Here is a 17,114-nt window from a genome sequence, read left to right as displayed (position 1 = left end):
CTGGAGGCTTATGTCTGAAGTCTGGGACCTCCGGGTTTTGTTTGCTGCACACACTCTCTGTTCTGTTTTCCACAGCTGATGTCTGGTTTTCGGGTTGAAGCACACTGCTTCCAACTTGAAGGAGAACAGGTCAAGGTCTAGACTCCAAAAGGGTTGCAGCTGCCAGGCTGCACAGCTGTGCTGTTCAGACATAATGCACAGGGGTAATAAACCTCTTTACCCAGAAAAGAATGCTTTGGAAGTTCTTTGAGAGGCACCCATACCGATGTAAAATTCTTCATTCAGCAGATACTTACTATGGGCCAACCATGAACAGGCTGCAGTCCTGGGTTCCAGGGACCAGTGAGCAATGCAGAAAGATCCCTACCCTTGTGGAAATCCCAGTCATTACCTATATAGGGCGTGTTGCTGGTTGGTGAAGCCCAAGGTGGAGTCAGGCTGTACCTGGGTTTTAGTCTGCCTAAGGCAGGTGGCCTCTCTGAGCCTCAGTTTCCTCATCTGTAAACTGGGAGTCATCATCACCTTACCTGTCTCCTAGCGTGGTTGTGAAAAGTAAATGAGCCACTGCGTGTGAGCAATTTGTGTGGATAGTGTATGGACTTAGTAATTGATTAGTCTGGTGCGGTTGAGATGCACACAAATGCAAACATTTCAGGGGTTAATGAGTGCTCTGAAGACCCCACGTGATAGACTGAATTAGAACTTGATCCAGAGTTGCTAGTTGGGCAATTAAGAAAGGCCTTGAGAAGAATTTACACTGAGATCTGTGAATAATGTCACACAGTATATATACTCTATGACCCTGGGCAAGTCTCTTCCCTCAGTTTGATTTTCCAAGCAACTGGAATGTCTTTTTGAGGCAGTTACATGAAATAGTACAAAGCAACTTAGAGCAGAGATTGGCGCCTACTGAGCACTTAGTAAAAGGTGGTTATTAGGATTACTGTTCTAACTAGAACCAAATGTGCTCTTCAGAAAGGCTGGGTCAGGGAGCTGGCACTTGCAGGCCAGAGGCTTCACTGGCTGCTGGTATATTTCAGCTGTGAAGATTATTAATTAGCTTTGGGGCAGGACTTCAGGGACTGGTACCGGTAGTGGGTGTGACCACAGCCACCCCAGGGCGGCTTACTTGGGCAGAGAGAGTCACCGCAGGCTAAAGGGTCACCGCTGGCTAAAGATAGTTGACTGGGGCTGGGCCGGACCAGGCAGCGTCATGTGACCAGAGCCTGCCACCTGCGCTCCTCCTCCCAGGCCCAAGGGGCGCAGACTCTTTAGGAGCTTGCTTTGAGCGGAGCCCCATGAACTGGACTTCTGAAGGTTTCCTCTGTCCTCTCACTCCTTTCCATAAGGGCACCCTTCAGCCCCCTGCTGTGTTTCCTCTGCACGTCTGGGGGAAATCAGGGTGGGATAGCTGGTCAGAGAGAGCTGTCTGAAAAGTGGTGGCAACAGTAGCGATCAGTGAACAAGGTGAGGATGGTTAACAAAGGTATTTTTTCTTTTTTTTCACTCTTTAGATGAGTGTTCATGCCGGGGTGGGGTTGGTGTTGGGATCAGTGGGGATGGGATGAAAAGTTGGTGGTCCCCAAACCTCCTCCTCTATGACCCCACCAGCACCCCCAGGGTGGATGACAGCTGAGAATACACCAGACTTTTCTGACTCTGCCCCCAGGCTGGCCTGGAAGGGACGGGCACAGGTGGGTGATGTAATCTAGACTCCTGTTGGCATTGCACTCTCCCTTAATGGTTTCTCTGCTTTCTGCACTGAGGAGTCCTGGGCTCCAGCTCAGGCAGTGGTGGGGGCAGAAGCCATGTCAGCAGGACGCCTGTCCCTGCCCCCCACCCTCATTGGGGCAGAGGTAGGAATGGGGGAACTGGGGGTGGGCCTGGACTGTGGGGGTGCCAGATAGGTGTGTTTGGGGGCAGTTTCCCTTGCTTTTCTCTGGGTGGGGAAGAAGGGGATTGTCAAGTTGCCAGTGTTCAATCCTAGGAATGTCGCTTGCCTTGCTCCATGACCTTAGATTTCCCTGTAGTGGGCCTTGGTTTTCTCCAGTGTGTAGGGCGATTTGAGGGCCTGCCCTATTAGCCACAATGAAGAGGTAAATTGGACCCTCCTGCTAGTGGTTGAAAGCACAGGATTTAGTCAGATTGCTTGACTTCAAATCTTGTTCTATTGCTTGCAGGTTGTGATCTTGGTAAAGAACCTTTCCCCCGTGTTCCTTCGTTTCCTCATTTGTAAACTGAGACCAGTTAGAGGAACTAACTCAGTGTTGGAACAGCACGTGGCCTCTCGCGAGTGCTCACTGTTCACATAGTTGCGACCACAGCTTGGTGCTGGCGTCTCTCCTGCTCCGATGAGAGGTGTCATTGGTTGCGACCTTACCTTCTCCTCCCTCTCCCTCTAGATGGCAATATCCTGTGTTCAGTTGAGGAAGGTGAGGGAGGTCCAGGGAGGGTGGGTGGTAGGGAATGTCTCCAAGATTATACAATTGATGAGTATTGGAGTCTAGACTAGGTTCCGCTGGGACCCAGCAGTGCCTGCGACACTTGTTTCTCTGCCTGGGGGAAGGCTCCAGCTAAAGGCTGAGGATGGAGGCCATAGACTCGAACTAGCACTTGGAAAAGCAAAGCTCAGCCGTATTGCCAGGTCCTGAGCTAGATGCCAGAATCACTGCTATGAAAGCAGCCTGGTACCTGCTGTCAAGGCGGGTGGGGTGGGGTTGAGAATAGATAAGTAACCAGGCAGCTGACATAGTACAGTGAGAGCACAGAGCCGGGGTAGTTCACCTGGGATCTGGTTGTCTCTTCAAGAAGTTGACCTAATGGCTGTAGGAATAGGTCAGCAGATGGGTGTGAACGCCAGTAATGCAGCCCCTAACAAATGACCTTGTTCCCCAAGGCAGAAGTTCTTTGCACTCAGGGTAAATTCAGCCTTTTTAGATAGTTCGCTAATCTCCAGGAGTTGATGCCAGCCCCAAAATAAATGTCTGGCCTTCCCCTATCCTCCTGGCACTAAGGCATGAAATCTAGTAGTTCCTTCTGGCCAGCCCCATCCTTCAGGCCTTCTCCCATCTAGCCAGCCCTGTCTCACTTTCACCCACACTCATCCCTCAGTTTCATTTCCAGCTTTTCCCTTCCTGTCACCAGTCTTTATTATTTAGCTGTACCGGATCTTAGTTGTGGCACTCAGAGTCTTCAATCTTCTTTGGAGAGTGGGAATCTAGTTCCCTGACCAGGGATCAAACCCAGGATCAAACCCTGGATTAAGAGTGCAGAGTTTTAGTCACTGGACTCCAGGGAAGTCCCCCTCTCATCAGTTCTTTTTTCTATAACCTGATGAGTTTGACTCATATCCGTATACCTTCCCCCCGAAAATCCTTCCCTAGTTTCTTGCTAGTTCACCAAGTGCTTGCTCCTTAAGACCTACATCTGGCCCTTCTAGGTAGCTTTCCCCCTGCCCTCCCCAAAAGGGTCAGCATTTTTAGGATTTTCTGGAAGCAAGCAGTGTAGAAAATACAGTTGGGACCTCCCTGGTTGCGCAGTGGATAAGAATCCACCTGCAAAATGCAGGGGGTGTGGGTTTGATCCCTGATCCAGGAAGATCCCACAGGCGGCGGAGCAACAGAGCCTGTGAGCCAGAACTGTTGAGTCCATCCTCTAGGGCCTAAGAGCCACAACTACTGAAGCCCACACACCCTAGAGCCTGTGTTCCACAGCAAGAGATGCTGCTTCAATGCAACTGGAGAGTAGTCCCTGCTTGCCACACACAGCAGTGAAGATCCAGTGCAACCAAAAGTAAACAAATGAAAAATAATTTTTTTAAATGGACTTGACCTTTGAACAATACAGGTTTGAACTGTATTGGGTCCATTAATACGTGGTTATTCTCAATGTAAAAGCAGTACTGCATGATGTTACGTTGGATGTTTAGACTGTGTTGGGGGTGAGTGCTCCTAACCCCTATGTTGTTCAAGGGTCACCCATACTTTGTGTTTTTACTTGGCTTTATACCAGGTGTGTTTGGGCTTAGGCCTGTTTGTAGGCTGACAGAGACTCCTTGAGGCCAGGCTCTCTTCCTCTTCTGTGATGAGATAAAGGTGGAGTGGCTGGATTTCTTCAACTGAAAGGAACTTCAGGCCTTCCCTCTGCTCTTCCTTCCTCTGGTGTGGCAGGGGTTTATACCACAGCCTCCCTGGGGACTGAGGCAAATCCCCCCCTTCCTTCTTTCCTCTCTGCTGGGGAGACCTACCCTGGAGCCAGCCCCTCTTGGGGGGAGGGGGGCTCAGTGTGTGGAAAAAGAGCCAGGCTCTGGGAGAAGACAGTATTGGTTTAGTAACCCTTCTCTTCACCACTCACAGTCTGAAGTGAAAATAGTGAGTTTGCGGATCAGACAGAGCTACATGAAAAATCTCCTGGTCTCCCTGTTCCCTCCCCCACCCCACCTTGACTGCAGAGAGAGATTCTGGTGTGCTTCATTTAATACACGAATGAGTGTGTGTTTGTAGAAAGCCTCTTGACCCCCCCCCCCCCCGGAACAATATTCAGTACTGGCTCCTAGCAGACTCCATTTTCACCTCTTCCATATCCCGGCTAACCCCTGCTTGCCTTGATGGAGAAGGGAGACCCTACAGAGCCTCTGCCTGCCATCCTCCTCCCCGTGAGTGCTGGGCTCACCTCGGCCTACCTCACCACACCTCTGCCTGGGAACCTCTCCCCGACATCAGTGACTTCACCAGGAGATGGCAGGATGGTGCTCTGAGACTGCACCAGGAAGGCTTTTTGACCCATTTTCCCACCAGTGGACACGTGGAATCTCTGGTGAGCTGGAAGGAGCATTGGACAGAGGGAGCTGAGGCTTCTGGTGCCCAACCTGGCTCTTCCCTAGGGAAGCCCCTTATTACCCTTTGGGAGCCTCAGTTGCCTATCTGAACGGAAGAAATCAGAACCACGGGCCTTTTTTGCTGCTCTCGTGTCCTACGACTGTTTTTTGGGCACATGTGAGGTGGTGAGTGTAGTGTGTCCCGAGCTGGGCTTGGGTCAGTGGTGGCTGGCAAGTGATGCTGGACCTAAGAACTGGCCTCTTGCATAAAAGGTTGGTTTTCATTGGGAGCCATTTTAGATGCTAGGCCTTGTATATTGTGGAGCTGTACTGTGTGTACCCACGTTTGTACACACTCGCATGTGCCTAGTGAAGGTGGATAGTTGGGAGGGGACCCAGAAAAGGCTATGTAATTGAAGTCAGAAAGCCTAGTCGTTTTTCCAGCCTGCCCCCAGGGCTTGACAATAGCTCATCTGAGCCTTCCTGTGTTTCCTACGCCCTGCGGGATTTTAACAAAGCTAGGGATTTTGTTTAAAGGTAACAGTGGTTCTCTCCCTAAAGTACTTCTCTGTCTCTCTGGGGAATTTTATTCTTTCTTAGAGCAGGGGCAGCCTGAGTCCCTACCTGAGAGCAGAGCAGGAACAGGGTACTGAGGGTCCTTGGGATAGAGGGAGGCTAACTAGGGATGGGGCCTTTTCAGCAAACTTTTCAAAGGGCTGACTGATTGGTTTTCCTGGGTGTGCCCAGAGAAGCCACATTACCCTGGTCAGCTTGGGATTGGTGGGGGAGTAGGGAATCAGTGGGATCTTTTAGTGGTAGCAGGGCACTCCCATTAAGGAGAGCCTGAACTTTCAGCAGTACTTTACCGTTTATGATCTTGAACAAGATGTTAGGCAGGGTAATTACAGGATCTGATTCTTCGCAATTTTGAAAGAGTCTTTATTAGAGGAAATAAGACAATGACTCGACAAAACTTTGCCTTAAACCTTTTCAGGTAGTCTTCAAGAGCACTTTGCCCTCTGAATCTGATTTCCCATTCCACTTTCGTGATAATGACGTTGATGGTGCTGACCTCTTGTCCTGGTAGCATGCGGGGAGTGTTTTTGGGGTCTATAGGCTGGGTCCCTGGAGAACAAATTACTGCCATAGCTCATGTGTAATCGAGGGAGTTGATCTTCTAACAGCTGCCTCTGCTGGTCCTAGTCAGGGAGCTGCGTGGTATTAGGCTGCTCTGGGCCAAATTGGAGTCAGCAAGAGAATCAGTGTGGGGTAAGGAGTTCACTGGGCCTATGGGCTCCCTCCTCTTGGAACTGAAAGAGATTTTCTGGTTCTCCACTGCCCAGCACTGGGAATGGGGGATGCTGTGGGTTGGGTTATAGAGCCCCAGCTCTCTTTTAGCATGTGGAGTGTCTTGAGGCAGTGGCACCAGCGTGTGGTGGAAGCCAAGAATTCAGTGGCCTCGCAGTTAGGAATCAGGCAAGGACTCTGTTCTCATTAAGGGAACATGTGTCTGATCAAGAACTGGAACATTACTTTTGAGACCAGCTGGACAAATTTCTCTGCTCAGGGACTGGGGGCAGCTCTTGTCCTGGCATGGCTGGCCAACAATGGAGGCAGAGGGATGGGTGAGCAGAGCCCCAGGTTGTATCTTATCCTGTGGGTCTCTGGGACGGAAGGGTTCAGAAATTCCTGGTCTTCAGAACCAACTTGGAAAAACAAGTGTAGGTGTAGAAAGGATCAGACTTATTAGAGCCACTTCCTTTAAAAAAATTTTTTTTTCCCTTTTTAAAAAGCCCCTGGACTTGCCTGGCTGTCCAGTGGTTAAGACTCTGCACTTCTTTTGCAGGGGCGATTCCTGGTCCGGGAGCTATGACCCTGCGTAATGTGCGGTATAGCCAAAAAATAAAAATTAAAAGTAATAAAAATAGAAAGCTCTTCTCTGCTCTGGTTGAAACTATTGGAGAATCCCAAGCAAAATTAAATCACTGTAAACATACTACTTAAGTCCTGGTAATATTTGGTTATATGTCTTCCAGAGTTCCTACTGTGTGTATATGTATGTATACCTTTTCAATTTATTTTACAAAAATAGGATTGTAATTTTTTTTTCATTTACTGTATTTATCTTTTCATATCAGTAGAGATCATTATCATTTAAGAACACTCTGGAAGTTGCTCAACTTTTATTTAGCCAGTTCGCTACTGTTAGACATTATTTTCAGTTTTTTTGCAATTATGAATAGCTCTTTCAGCATCTTTGCACATAAGCCTAAACACTTGTCTAATTTGTATCATTAGGATAAATTCCTAAAGGTGGAACCATTGAGTCAAATGTGGGGGGTGATGGTCTCACTTCTCCTCTGGAACCTTGGAAGGCAGGCACATCTTCCCATCGGTGACCACAGATCACTGAGAACAGCTGGCTCTGATCCACATGCCTAGAAGGTCTTGGACTTCTTGGTTGCCCACTTAGGGTTTTTGTCTTGCCTTCCTAAGTCTACTCACACGATGACTTCTAGAATGTTTGAGCCAGATAAGAGTCTTTCAGATTCCTTTATGGGATCTGCTGTGATTCAGGAGCCCTGAATTATAGAGCAAATCCTGCCATGGACCTAGAGTCTGCAGGCTTCAGTCCCCTTACACAAGAGGGTAAGAGCTGTGAGAGACCAGTGTTGAATTCCTGGGGTTTTGGCTGCCTCCTTCTTCCATGATCTCACTTTCCATGATTGCTTCAGAAAGTGGAGTTTGAGCATGTGTCCCTCTTTTGTCCACCACATCTTCTGTCTGGGAACCTGCAGGTTGCTTGGTGGCATAGGGCAGTGATGAGGGTGAGGAGCTGGTCGGGGTCCTCTCTGAGGCGCGCTGTATAACCACCTCTCCTTTCTTGCTTCCACAGAACATTCTGCCCCGGCCAAGGTGGTGAGGGCAGCAGTTCCTAAACAGCGCAAAGGTGGCAAGGTAAGAAATAAGAGTTGGCAACCCAGGGGTCGGGGTGGGCTTCCTGGATGGAGTTGGTAGCCTCTTTTCTGTTGTAGTGAGTGCTTCTGGGCTGCAGGGGATTTCTGAATAGCAGAGGCACTTTTTCTGGGTCTTTGTTGTGGATGATTCTCGTGGACAGACTGGTTTTGGTTTATGATCCCTTTTGGAGCTGTATTTTGGATGAGGGCCTGAATCGTGGAGGCAGGGTTACCCTGGAACCCTCACAGAATGTGCCTTTCAGGTTGGTGACTTTGGAGATGCAATCAACTGGCCAACACCTGGAGAGATAGCCCATAAGAGTGTGCAGGTGAGTCTGTGGGGAGGGATGGGCAGGTTTGAACTCCATCTACATGTTCACATTTGGCCTCAAGCTTTCAGAGCCTTGGGTGTTAATTTTCTGTTTTTTAAAAGGAGTGGTTGGAAAATATGGGCAACATTGAAATAGCTAAGAATCATCCTTTGCGCCCTTGCTGTGTGACAGAGACTGCGAAGTGCTGCTTATCCATCATTTCACCTAATCCTCAGGGACTCCTAGATAGGCCCTTCAGTAATTCCCATTTTACAGATGAGGCCACTGAGGCCGGGAGGGGAGGTTAATTACTAGTCCTTGATGGCCAGATGGGGATTGAAAGTCATGTGTGTCACGTTCTAAAACCTGTGTTCTCCACTTGGATTGCCTGTGAATGCAGCAGAATGGTCCCCAGACCACAGATTATGGGGAAGCTTACATAGCTTTTCTAAGCCCCGGCAGAAAGTAGACCCCTGGTCAGTCCTTTCCTCTCCAGCATCTTTTTTCTGGGCTGATGGCAAGGTCTCTCATCGATGCGGGCCAGTGGGCTTTGTTCACCAACAGGATTGGTGTGGACAGACCAGAGGCCAGTGTCTCCTCCATCTCATAGGTGATTCAAACCATGTAGTCCTGTTGTAGGGAGTAAACAGCTGGCTTTTGCAGGCCACAGCCCATGTTGAGGGGTTGTGTCTTTCATTTAGACTTAAGGGACCTGGAGAGGCAGGTTTTCCTCTGCCTCTCGCCTGTTTGACCACTCTTCCCAGCAAAGGCATGTCAGGCGTGAAAACAAGGCTATACTGTACATCCACCCCAACCTGCATCAAATGTTCCAGTGACAGGGAGCTCCCTTCCTTCCCATCCTGAGTGGTTTTCAGATGCACGTCACCTCCCTGTTCCTCTGCTTCCTGCTGCAGCCACAGGCCCACAAGTCTCAGCCTGCCCGCAAGCTACCACCCAAAAAGGACATGAAGGAACAGGAGAAAGGAGAGGGGAGCGATAGTAAGGAGAGCCCGAAAACCAAATCCGATGAGTCGGGGGAGGAGAAGAATGGGGACGAGGACTGCCAGCGAGGAGGACAGAAGAAGAAAGGTGAGTGACTTGGAGCAGGACTTGGGAGAAGGTAGCAGGCAGAATCAGGAAATGTCAGAACTCAAGGGCTGCTGGAGCAAGTGCAGGAGCCCCCCAGAAGTGCTTGAGAGTCTGATGGGTGTAGGCTGCTGGGCCAGCAAGCTTCCTTCCAGCTATCTGTCCCTCAGTTCTTTTGCTGTAACCAGCATTTGGAAAGCCCTGTCCTCAGCACTGGGGCTCCAGCAGTGCAGAAGACAGGGGTCCCTCCCTCAGTGTGTTCTTGGTGTCTGTTGATGTATTGCTGCCTTGTGTTAGATTTCATTTAAATACAGGAGATCCCATTGCTCTGGATGAAATGGCTAGGATACAGGTTTGGCTGCTGTCATACATTTCTAGAGGAACAGTGGTTTAACCAATATGGAAGATTGTTTCTTTTACTTGAGAGCTCGGTAGAAGTAGGCCAGGCCTAGAATGGCAGCTCTTTGATTCCTTTGTCTTGCTGTGCGCTGGCTCTTCTCATCCCAGGTGACTCACTCTACTTAGCAGGATGGGGAAAGGGGAGAATAGCTCTTTGCTTTTTAGGGACGTACCCTAGAATTGACTGCTTCCACTCAGCTCTCCTCGGCATGTATCTCAGGGAGCCTGGAGGTGCAGTCTTGATTCCAGACTGCCATGTGTCTGGCTGTAAAGCGTGAGCTCTGGAGAAATCAGTGTTGGGAGTCAACCAAGAGTGTCCATCACACTGAAGTCCACCGCCATCTTATTTCAGAGATGAAAATGAGGTCCAGTGAGGGAAAGGTGTTTGCCTGAGGTGACCAGGGGGCATTGAAAACCTTGCCAGGGACAGAGGATTGAGGGTAGAGTGGGCAGGAGGGAACTCTCCTTCAAGCCTTTGTCGTGCCCACGCTGTCCTCCAGGGAACAAACACAAGTGGGTTCCATTGCAAATAGACATGAAGCCTGAAGTGCCCAGAGAGAAACTGGTCTCACGCCCTGCTCGTCCTCCAGAGCCACGACACACCCCCACCAGCCGCGGGGAGATGAAAGGTATGCGCTCCTGCTATGGAGGCCCTGGCCTGGGGGTCACCCTCAGGCCTGGCCTGATGCCCCCTCTCCCCATAGGGTCTGAGCCTGTCACCTACGTGCCCGTGGCCCCCCCCACTCCAGCCTGGCAACCAGAGACCAAATCGGAGCCTGCCTGGCATGACCAGGATGAGACATCGAGTGTGAAGAGTGATGGGGCTGGTGGGGCGCGGGCTTCCTTCCGTGGCCGTGGACGGGGGCGTGGTCGCGGACGGGGACGCGGACGGGGTGGCACTCGAAGTACGTGAGGCCCCTTTGGGCTCCGGGATGTCTGAGGGAGTTCAGCGGGGGCGGCGGGCGGGGCTCTTCTCTCCCTCATGGTGTTCGTTCTCCCCCTTAGCCCATTTTGACTACCAGTTTGGCTACCGAAAGTTTGATGGTGCGGAGGGGCCTCGCACCCCCAAGTACATGAACAACATCACCTACTATTTTGACAATGTCAGCAGCACTGAGCTTTACAGCGTGGACCAGGAGTTGCTTAAAGACTACATCAAACGCCAGATGTGAGTGGACAGGCGTCTTCCTTCTGGAGACATGGGTGGGGTTGGGGGGTGCCCGAGGACGGAGTAGGGCTGTGCAGGCCCTTCTGGGGGTCACAGTGGTTGCTGCCTCTGGCTGGAGGTGAAAAAGATAAGAGAACTGTACTTCTGTTTTAAAAATTAATCAGTTAATGTTTTTAAAAGGAAGGAAAATGTCTAGATTCTGTTCCCTTTGGGCCTCTATTTGTAATGGCAGCGTTGTCAGAATCCTCATAGACACTTACTGAGTCCTCCTTGATGAGGCTCAGTGCTCAGCTTTATAGGCACTCTCTTACTTAGTTATGAAGTTACCGATTTAATTTTTATGAGCTGGGTTTTATTCCCTTTTTATTGATAAGCAAACAGGCCCAGTAACTTGCCCAACTAATAAGTGACAAGGCACAGATTTCAGTCTGTTTGTGACTTGCAAAGCCGTAACTCCTAACCTCTCTAGTGAACTGGCTCTCAGTCCAGTGCGGGCAGCCATACAAGGAAAGAGATCATTGCAGTAGAGTGTGAAAAGCAGTTTAGGAGCAGAAGAGAAAGTGACCAACAGTATTGGGACTGGGTTTTAAAGGATGAGGAGCTTGTCAGGTGTACCAAGAGGCTGAAGGGCAGAGAGAGACAGTTTGACCCAAGGTTAGGGAGCCATGAGAGGATGACATCATCTCTTTCCAGCCTTTAAGATTGTAAATACAGAGGGACAGGGTTGGTCAGAGGCTGTGTGAGGTTCCTGGAATGTACAGAACAAAGAACGCATATTCACACATGATGGAGCAGTCACACTTCTCCCCTCCACCCAGTGAATACTACTTCAGCGTGGACAATTTAGAGCGAGACTTCTTCCTGCGACGAAAAATGGATGCCGACGGTTTCCTTCCCATGACACTTATTGCGTCCTTCCACCGAGTGCAGGCCCTTACCACTGACATTTCACTCATCTTTGCGGTATGTCTCCCTCCCTGGGGCTGGGGTGGAGGGGAAAGAAAGGTCCTTACTTAAGGAGCTGGAGTTTGGGTCAAGCCCAAGAACCCCAGAAGAGTCCTCATTTCATTGCTTGTGCTAAGGTTCCAAGGCTTGGCCAGCCTCTCTCCCTCCCTCTTCTCCTTCCCTTCCCTTCTCTTCTCTGTCTCGCCTTCGTCCCCCTCTCTCCCTCACCCCTTTATCATGGAAAACATCAGACATGGAAAATTTAAAAAAGTCAATACAGTGGTGTAATGAGCCCATTACCTAGTCTCAGCAGCTATCAATTCATGGCCAATCTTATTCCATCTATCTCCTCATCTGTTTCCTTTCCCAGATTACTTTGAAGAAAATCTCCAGTAATCTGACATTTTATGCATGTTTCAGTTAATCTGTCTCTAAAAGATAAAGGCCTGTTAAAGAAGAGTACTCACTATATCATTATTGCATGTAACAATATTAACGATTCTTTAATATCACCAAATATTTGTTCAGTTGCCAATTCACCACCCCCCGGCCCTGTTTCAGAGGTTTTCTTTGAGTAGTTTGTGAATCAGAATCCAGATAAGATCAATACATTGTCTTATGCTATCTCCTCCTCTCTCTTTTCCCTTGCAGTTTTTTGTTGGAATGATAGATTATACAGCTTGTAGAATTTTCCGTAGGACACAGTGGTACCATTTTACATGTTCTGTACTCCAGATTTTTTGTAAATTAGTGATTGAGGGGCCTGATCAGATTCAGGTTTTTTTCTTCCTTTCTCCCTCCTTGTCGAGAATACTTTATAGATAGTGATATATTCTCTCAAGTGGCACTTAATGAATGCTTCACCTGGTTCTCTTTTTTGTCATATAAGCTGTAAGTCATTACCTGTTACTTTATTAGAAACTATAAAATGTTTATGTTCTGTTTGTCTGTATTTGTTTGCTGGAATAACTTTGCTTTATCAGCTATTCGGTTACCAAGAAGCATGTAGTTTGTACAGGAAGGGCAGTTAAGTGCTTGATCTTTTCCTTTGTTAACCAGTTCTCAGAATTATGAGCTGATCCCTAATAACCTTCAAAGGTAACTGGTAAGGTTTCAGTTTGGTTTTTTTTGTTTTTGTTTTAGTATCATTACAGACTAGTAGATTCAAGCATTTTGTTTCATTTATTGTAATTATTATGCTAAATCAAATCGTTGCCAGTGGGACCTTGGTTCATCTTGTGCTTTTGTTGCCTCAGATCTGGAATGGCCTCTTTTTTCGTTTAAGACACTCTAGGTCCTTTGTTTTGGGGAAATGGTAATTCTGATATTTAGATATCACAGCCTGAGTTGTAGGGTGTTTATTGCTATGATTGGTCTTTTTTTTTTTAATACATCATGAGATTACACTGATATTTTCTGTTAATATTTCTACAGTGTTTTTACTTAACCCAAGGATCTTTTATGTTTATAACTCTTACTTTCTCCCATGCCAAGAATCCTGATTCCAAACAGCATCAGCATAAGTATTCGTTTGTTTTACTCTACACAGTATGCTTACAGTACCTCTCCTACTCCTGAAAATTTTTCCCCCATTTATACGGTCAGTGACTATTAAGTTGAAATAATTTTTGTGTGGTTGTGTACATATTAGTTTTAGTAATTTTGCTTTCCTCTCACATTTTTGGGAATGCTTTCTTACCCCTAATTTCTTACTTGTTTTATATTTATATAAAACATTTATGTGGTTCCAAAGACAAATGGTATGTTGAAAGTCCAACTTTAAAAGATTTTCTTAATACTTTTTCCCCTTTACTATAAACAAACTTTTGAATCCTTCCATAAAAAAAAAATAAGTAAGTGCCTTTCTGTGTATTATGTACTTACCCTTTCTTCAGTCCGGTTCAGTTCAGTCGCTCAGTCGTGTCCGACTCTTTGCGACCCCATGAATCACAGCACGCCAGGCCTCCCTGTCCATCACCAATTCCCAGAGTTCACTCAAACTCATGTCCATCGAGTCGGTGATGCCATCCAGCCATCTCATTCTCTAGTGAATGGTAACATAGCACTTGTATTTCTTCACCATTTTTTGCTTTCACTTAACATATCTGGGAGCTGACCACTTGGTAGTGGTAATAGAGAGATACTCTTTGTTCTTTTGGGCTTCCCTGGTGGCTCAGAGGTTAAAGCGTCTGCCTCCAATGCGGGAGACCCGGGTTCGATTCCTGGGTCGGGAAGATCCCCTGGAGAAGGAAATGGTAACCCACTCCAGTATTCTTGCCTGGAGAATCCCATGGACGGAGAAGCCTGGTAGGCTACAGTCCACGGGGTCACAAAGAGTTGGACATGACTGAGCGACTTCACTCACTCACTCACTTTGTTCTTATGTACAGTTGTGTATATATATATATATGTTTTCATGGTTTAGCCAGTATGTCTTTGGTGTAGGAGTGGGGTGGTTGAACTGAAGGGCAAATGCGTATATAATTTTGCTAGCTGTTACCCGATTCCCTTTCTAGTGGGTGTGCTTTCTGCAATCTCACCAGCAGTGTATGAGAATTCCTCTTTCCCCAGCCTCACCAACAGAGTATGTTGTCACATGTTGAAATATTTTTCTTTGCCATTTAAAAGATTTTAAACTCTTCTCTACTCTCCATTACTTCACCCTCTTTCCCCCGAGATAGATAGCTGTAGCCCTTTACCTGTGAATCCTTGAAAAATTTGTGTGCATTTGCATGTTTTTACTTAAGAATTCCAACAGCAGTGGGATTTCATTGACCTGGACCTGGTTTTTGTGACTGTTAACCACCTCAACACATTTGAAGCTGATTTTTAAGGCTAAGTAGTGTTGGGTTGAATGGCTGTGCTATAATTGGTTTAAATTGCCTATGTAGTGGCAAGTTTAGGTCCTAGTTTTTTCCTTGTACAGGCAGTGTTGCTGTGAATGGCCTTTTATCCATATCTTATACATGTTGTCACCTGTTGGTACAAGTATTGCCCTGGGATTGATTCCTGACAGTAGAATGGCAGGGTCAGAGGGCCAAGTGTGTTTTGCATGTTGGTACCTCTTACAAGTTTGAACATCTCACTCACCTGCTGGTTGTGGAAGTTGGGGCCAGTTTTCTTATACTCCTGCCAACTCTGGACTTTGCACTGAGCTCATGGGGCTCAGTCATGCCCCAGCTTCCAAGATCTCCGTCTGTCCACATCTTCCCTCTGCATCTTCTCTCTCCTCCTCCCCTGCAGGCCCTAAAGGACAGCAAAGTGGTAGAGATCGTTGAGGAAAAAGTACGCAGGAGGGAGGAGCCAGAGAAATGGCCTCTTCCTGGTCCCCCGATAGTGGATTATTCCCAGACCGATTTCTCCCAGCTTCTCAACTGCCCAGAGTTTGTGCCCCGCCAGCACTACCAGAAAGAGACAGGTAGGTACCCTGCTGGCATGTGGATGCCTCCCTGTTGCCCTTGTCTTCCAACCAGCAGTCCTGCTCGGGGCTGGCATCAGGAAGAGGGCTGGAGGGATGAGGACCTCCCCTTTCCACCCTTCAGAGTCAGCGCCGGGCTCTCCCCGTGCGGTTACCCCAGTGCCAACCAAAACAGAGGAGGTCAGCAACCTAAAGACTCTGCCCAAGGGCCTGTCCGCCAGCCTCCCTGACCTGGATTCTGAGAACTGGATTGAAGTGAAGAAAAGGCCTCGGCCCTCTCCAGCACGACCCAAGGTGGGTGAGGCCTGTCCCCTCTCCTGGATTCTAGGGTCTTGGGCTGGAGAGTGCAGAATGGGCATCACATAGGCACAGAGCTCTGTGTTCTAAGGGGGATAGCAGTCAGGCCAGGTGGTTCAGGGTTGTGATGTAAGCTGCAGGTCACCAGTGAGTGCAGGAAGGCTGATATGGCCTGTTTCCATTTCCAGTGGATCACCCCTCAGGACAGCCCTAGCTCTGTAGTTCCTGAGTGGCATTTTTCACAGGAGGAGATCATGCAGCCTCTGGCAGCAGTCTCATTGAAAGTTAAGTGTTTCTTAATACTTGGCTGGGGTTTTTTGTTTGAGTTTTGGGGTTTGTTTTGGGGCTTATTTGGCCATTCTGTATGGCATGTGGGCTGTTCGTTCCCTGCCCAGGGATCAGACTTGTGCCCCCTGCAGTGGAAACACAGTTTTAGCCACTAGGCCACCAGGGATGTCCCTTGGCTGTTCTTTTTGCCTCTTCTAAGTCCTTGTGGCTGCTTTGTCCTCACTGTCTCATATGTAACTCTATCAAATCCTTTGAAAAGGGAAGGGAGAAGGAGCAGACCCATGGCCAGGAGAGTTAAGAGTCTAGACTGGAACACAGGTCTTCTGTCATTGCTGGCTGGTGACCTTGGAAAACTTCTTCAGTATCTGAAGGCCTCATTTTCTCTCTTAGGTTGAAAGGGAGGAGGGGTTAGATTGCTCTAGAAATAGGAGACCAATATATGAGTAGCTTACACATAGGCCTCTGTTAGAGAAGTGTTTCAATTTGAAACTAAAATTTGAGGAGCAAACTTCTACTCCATTCACCTGCCCACTGCCATCCCTTCTTTGGATACCTTGGTCTAGGCCTCGAGGGGAGACCTGATAGATGGCGTTGGACTTTGGGTCTGTGGAATTCTGCGCCCCCTCTCCCACTGTACCACTGTGACTGACTCCCTCGTCTCCTTCCTGCCCCGCACCCCTAGCCCTGCCTGTTCTGGTTGTTCAGGAAGTGTCAGCTAGGCTGGAATGGTGAGGAGAAGGTAGTAAGTGGACAAGGACCTGACCAGTTCAGTTCAGTCCTGAAGACTGCAGAGCCTTTGGAAAGGCCTTTCCAGAGCCACACTTAGCCCCCGTTCCAGAATTAGAGCCCTCCACTTCCACCTGGCCTACCCCGACCCTTGCGAAGGAGAATAGTTTGATTTATACAGAAAGCTTTTTTGGCACAGCAGGGAATTAATGTTTAAATATGTTCTCTGAGGTAAACAGATGTTTTACCTCCAAAAACTTTCAGATAATTCAGCTTATCAGCACTCTGAAATAACTTTGTTTTGGCTGAAAGGAGTCTTGTTTTTTCTCTTGCCTTTGGGACATGCCGTGTTTTTGGTTTTTTGTCTGTTTTGCCTCTTACAGTCTTTGTCCCTGCCTTCATCTGGCTTACCTAAACAGGTCCTTTCATAATCACTTCTTCACAGAAGCCTTCCCTGAGTGTCCCCAGTCCCACCCCCAGTTGCTTAAGTGCTCCTCCCTAAGTACTCCCACGAGGCCTATTTATAGCCTTTACCATCACATTGCAGATGGTTGGTTGGTTGACTTTTTCTCCCACTAAACTGTGAGCTCCATAAGTTCAATGACCTGGTCATGTTCACAGGGCCTGGTACCAGTGGGTTCTTATCCATTTAGCAAATAGCTGAACATGGGCTGTTGTTCGGTCCCAGTCTTAAGTTCTGAGG

General features: G+C 48.2%; 1 protein-coding gene across 2 annotated transcripts in view; it reads left to right on the top strand.

Annotated features, from left to right (window-relative positions):
- The window catches only part of LARP1 (La ribonucleoprotein 1, translational regulator), a 62,216-nt gene that overhangs the window by 31,750 nt on the left and 13,352 nt on the right, over positions 1–17,114 (top strand). The window contains exons 2-10 of one of the 2 annotated variants that reach the window (XM_055431485.2): positions 7,713–7,774; positions 8,037–8,102; positions 8,999–9,173; positions 10,103–10,198; positions 10,274–10,474; positions 10,575–10,737; positions 11,556–11,700; positions 14,926–15,100; positions 15,225–15,394. In XM_055431485.2, the coding sequence (XP_055287460.1) occupies positions 7,713–7,774; positions 8,037–8,102; positions 8,999–9,173; positions 10,103–10,198; positions 10,274–10,474; positions 10,575–10,737; positions 11,556–11,700; positions 14,926–15,100; positions 15,225–15,394 (1,253 nt within the window). Of the gene's footprint in view, positions 1–7,712; positions 7,775–8,036; positions 8,103–8,998; positions 9,174–10,069; positions 10,199–10,273; positions 10,475–10,574; positions 10,738–11,555; positions 11,701–14,925; positions 15,101–15,224; positions 15,395–17,114 lie in introns of both variants that reach the window. The other variant, XM_055431484.2, reaches the window with a different exon arrangement.

Source organism: Moschus berezovskii, chromosome 8 (assembly GCF_049115385.1).
Source record: "Moschus berezovskii isolate FMDL1 chromosome 8, NW_MosBer_1.0, whole genome shotgun sequence".
NCBI lineage: Eukaryota > Metazoa > Chordata > Mammalia > Artiodactyla > Moschidae > Moschus > Moschus berezovskii.
This window is presented reverse-complemented; position numbering and strand designations above follow the sequence as displayed.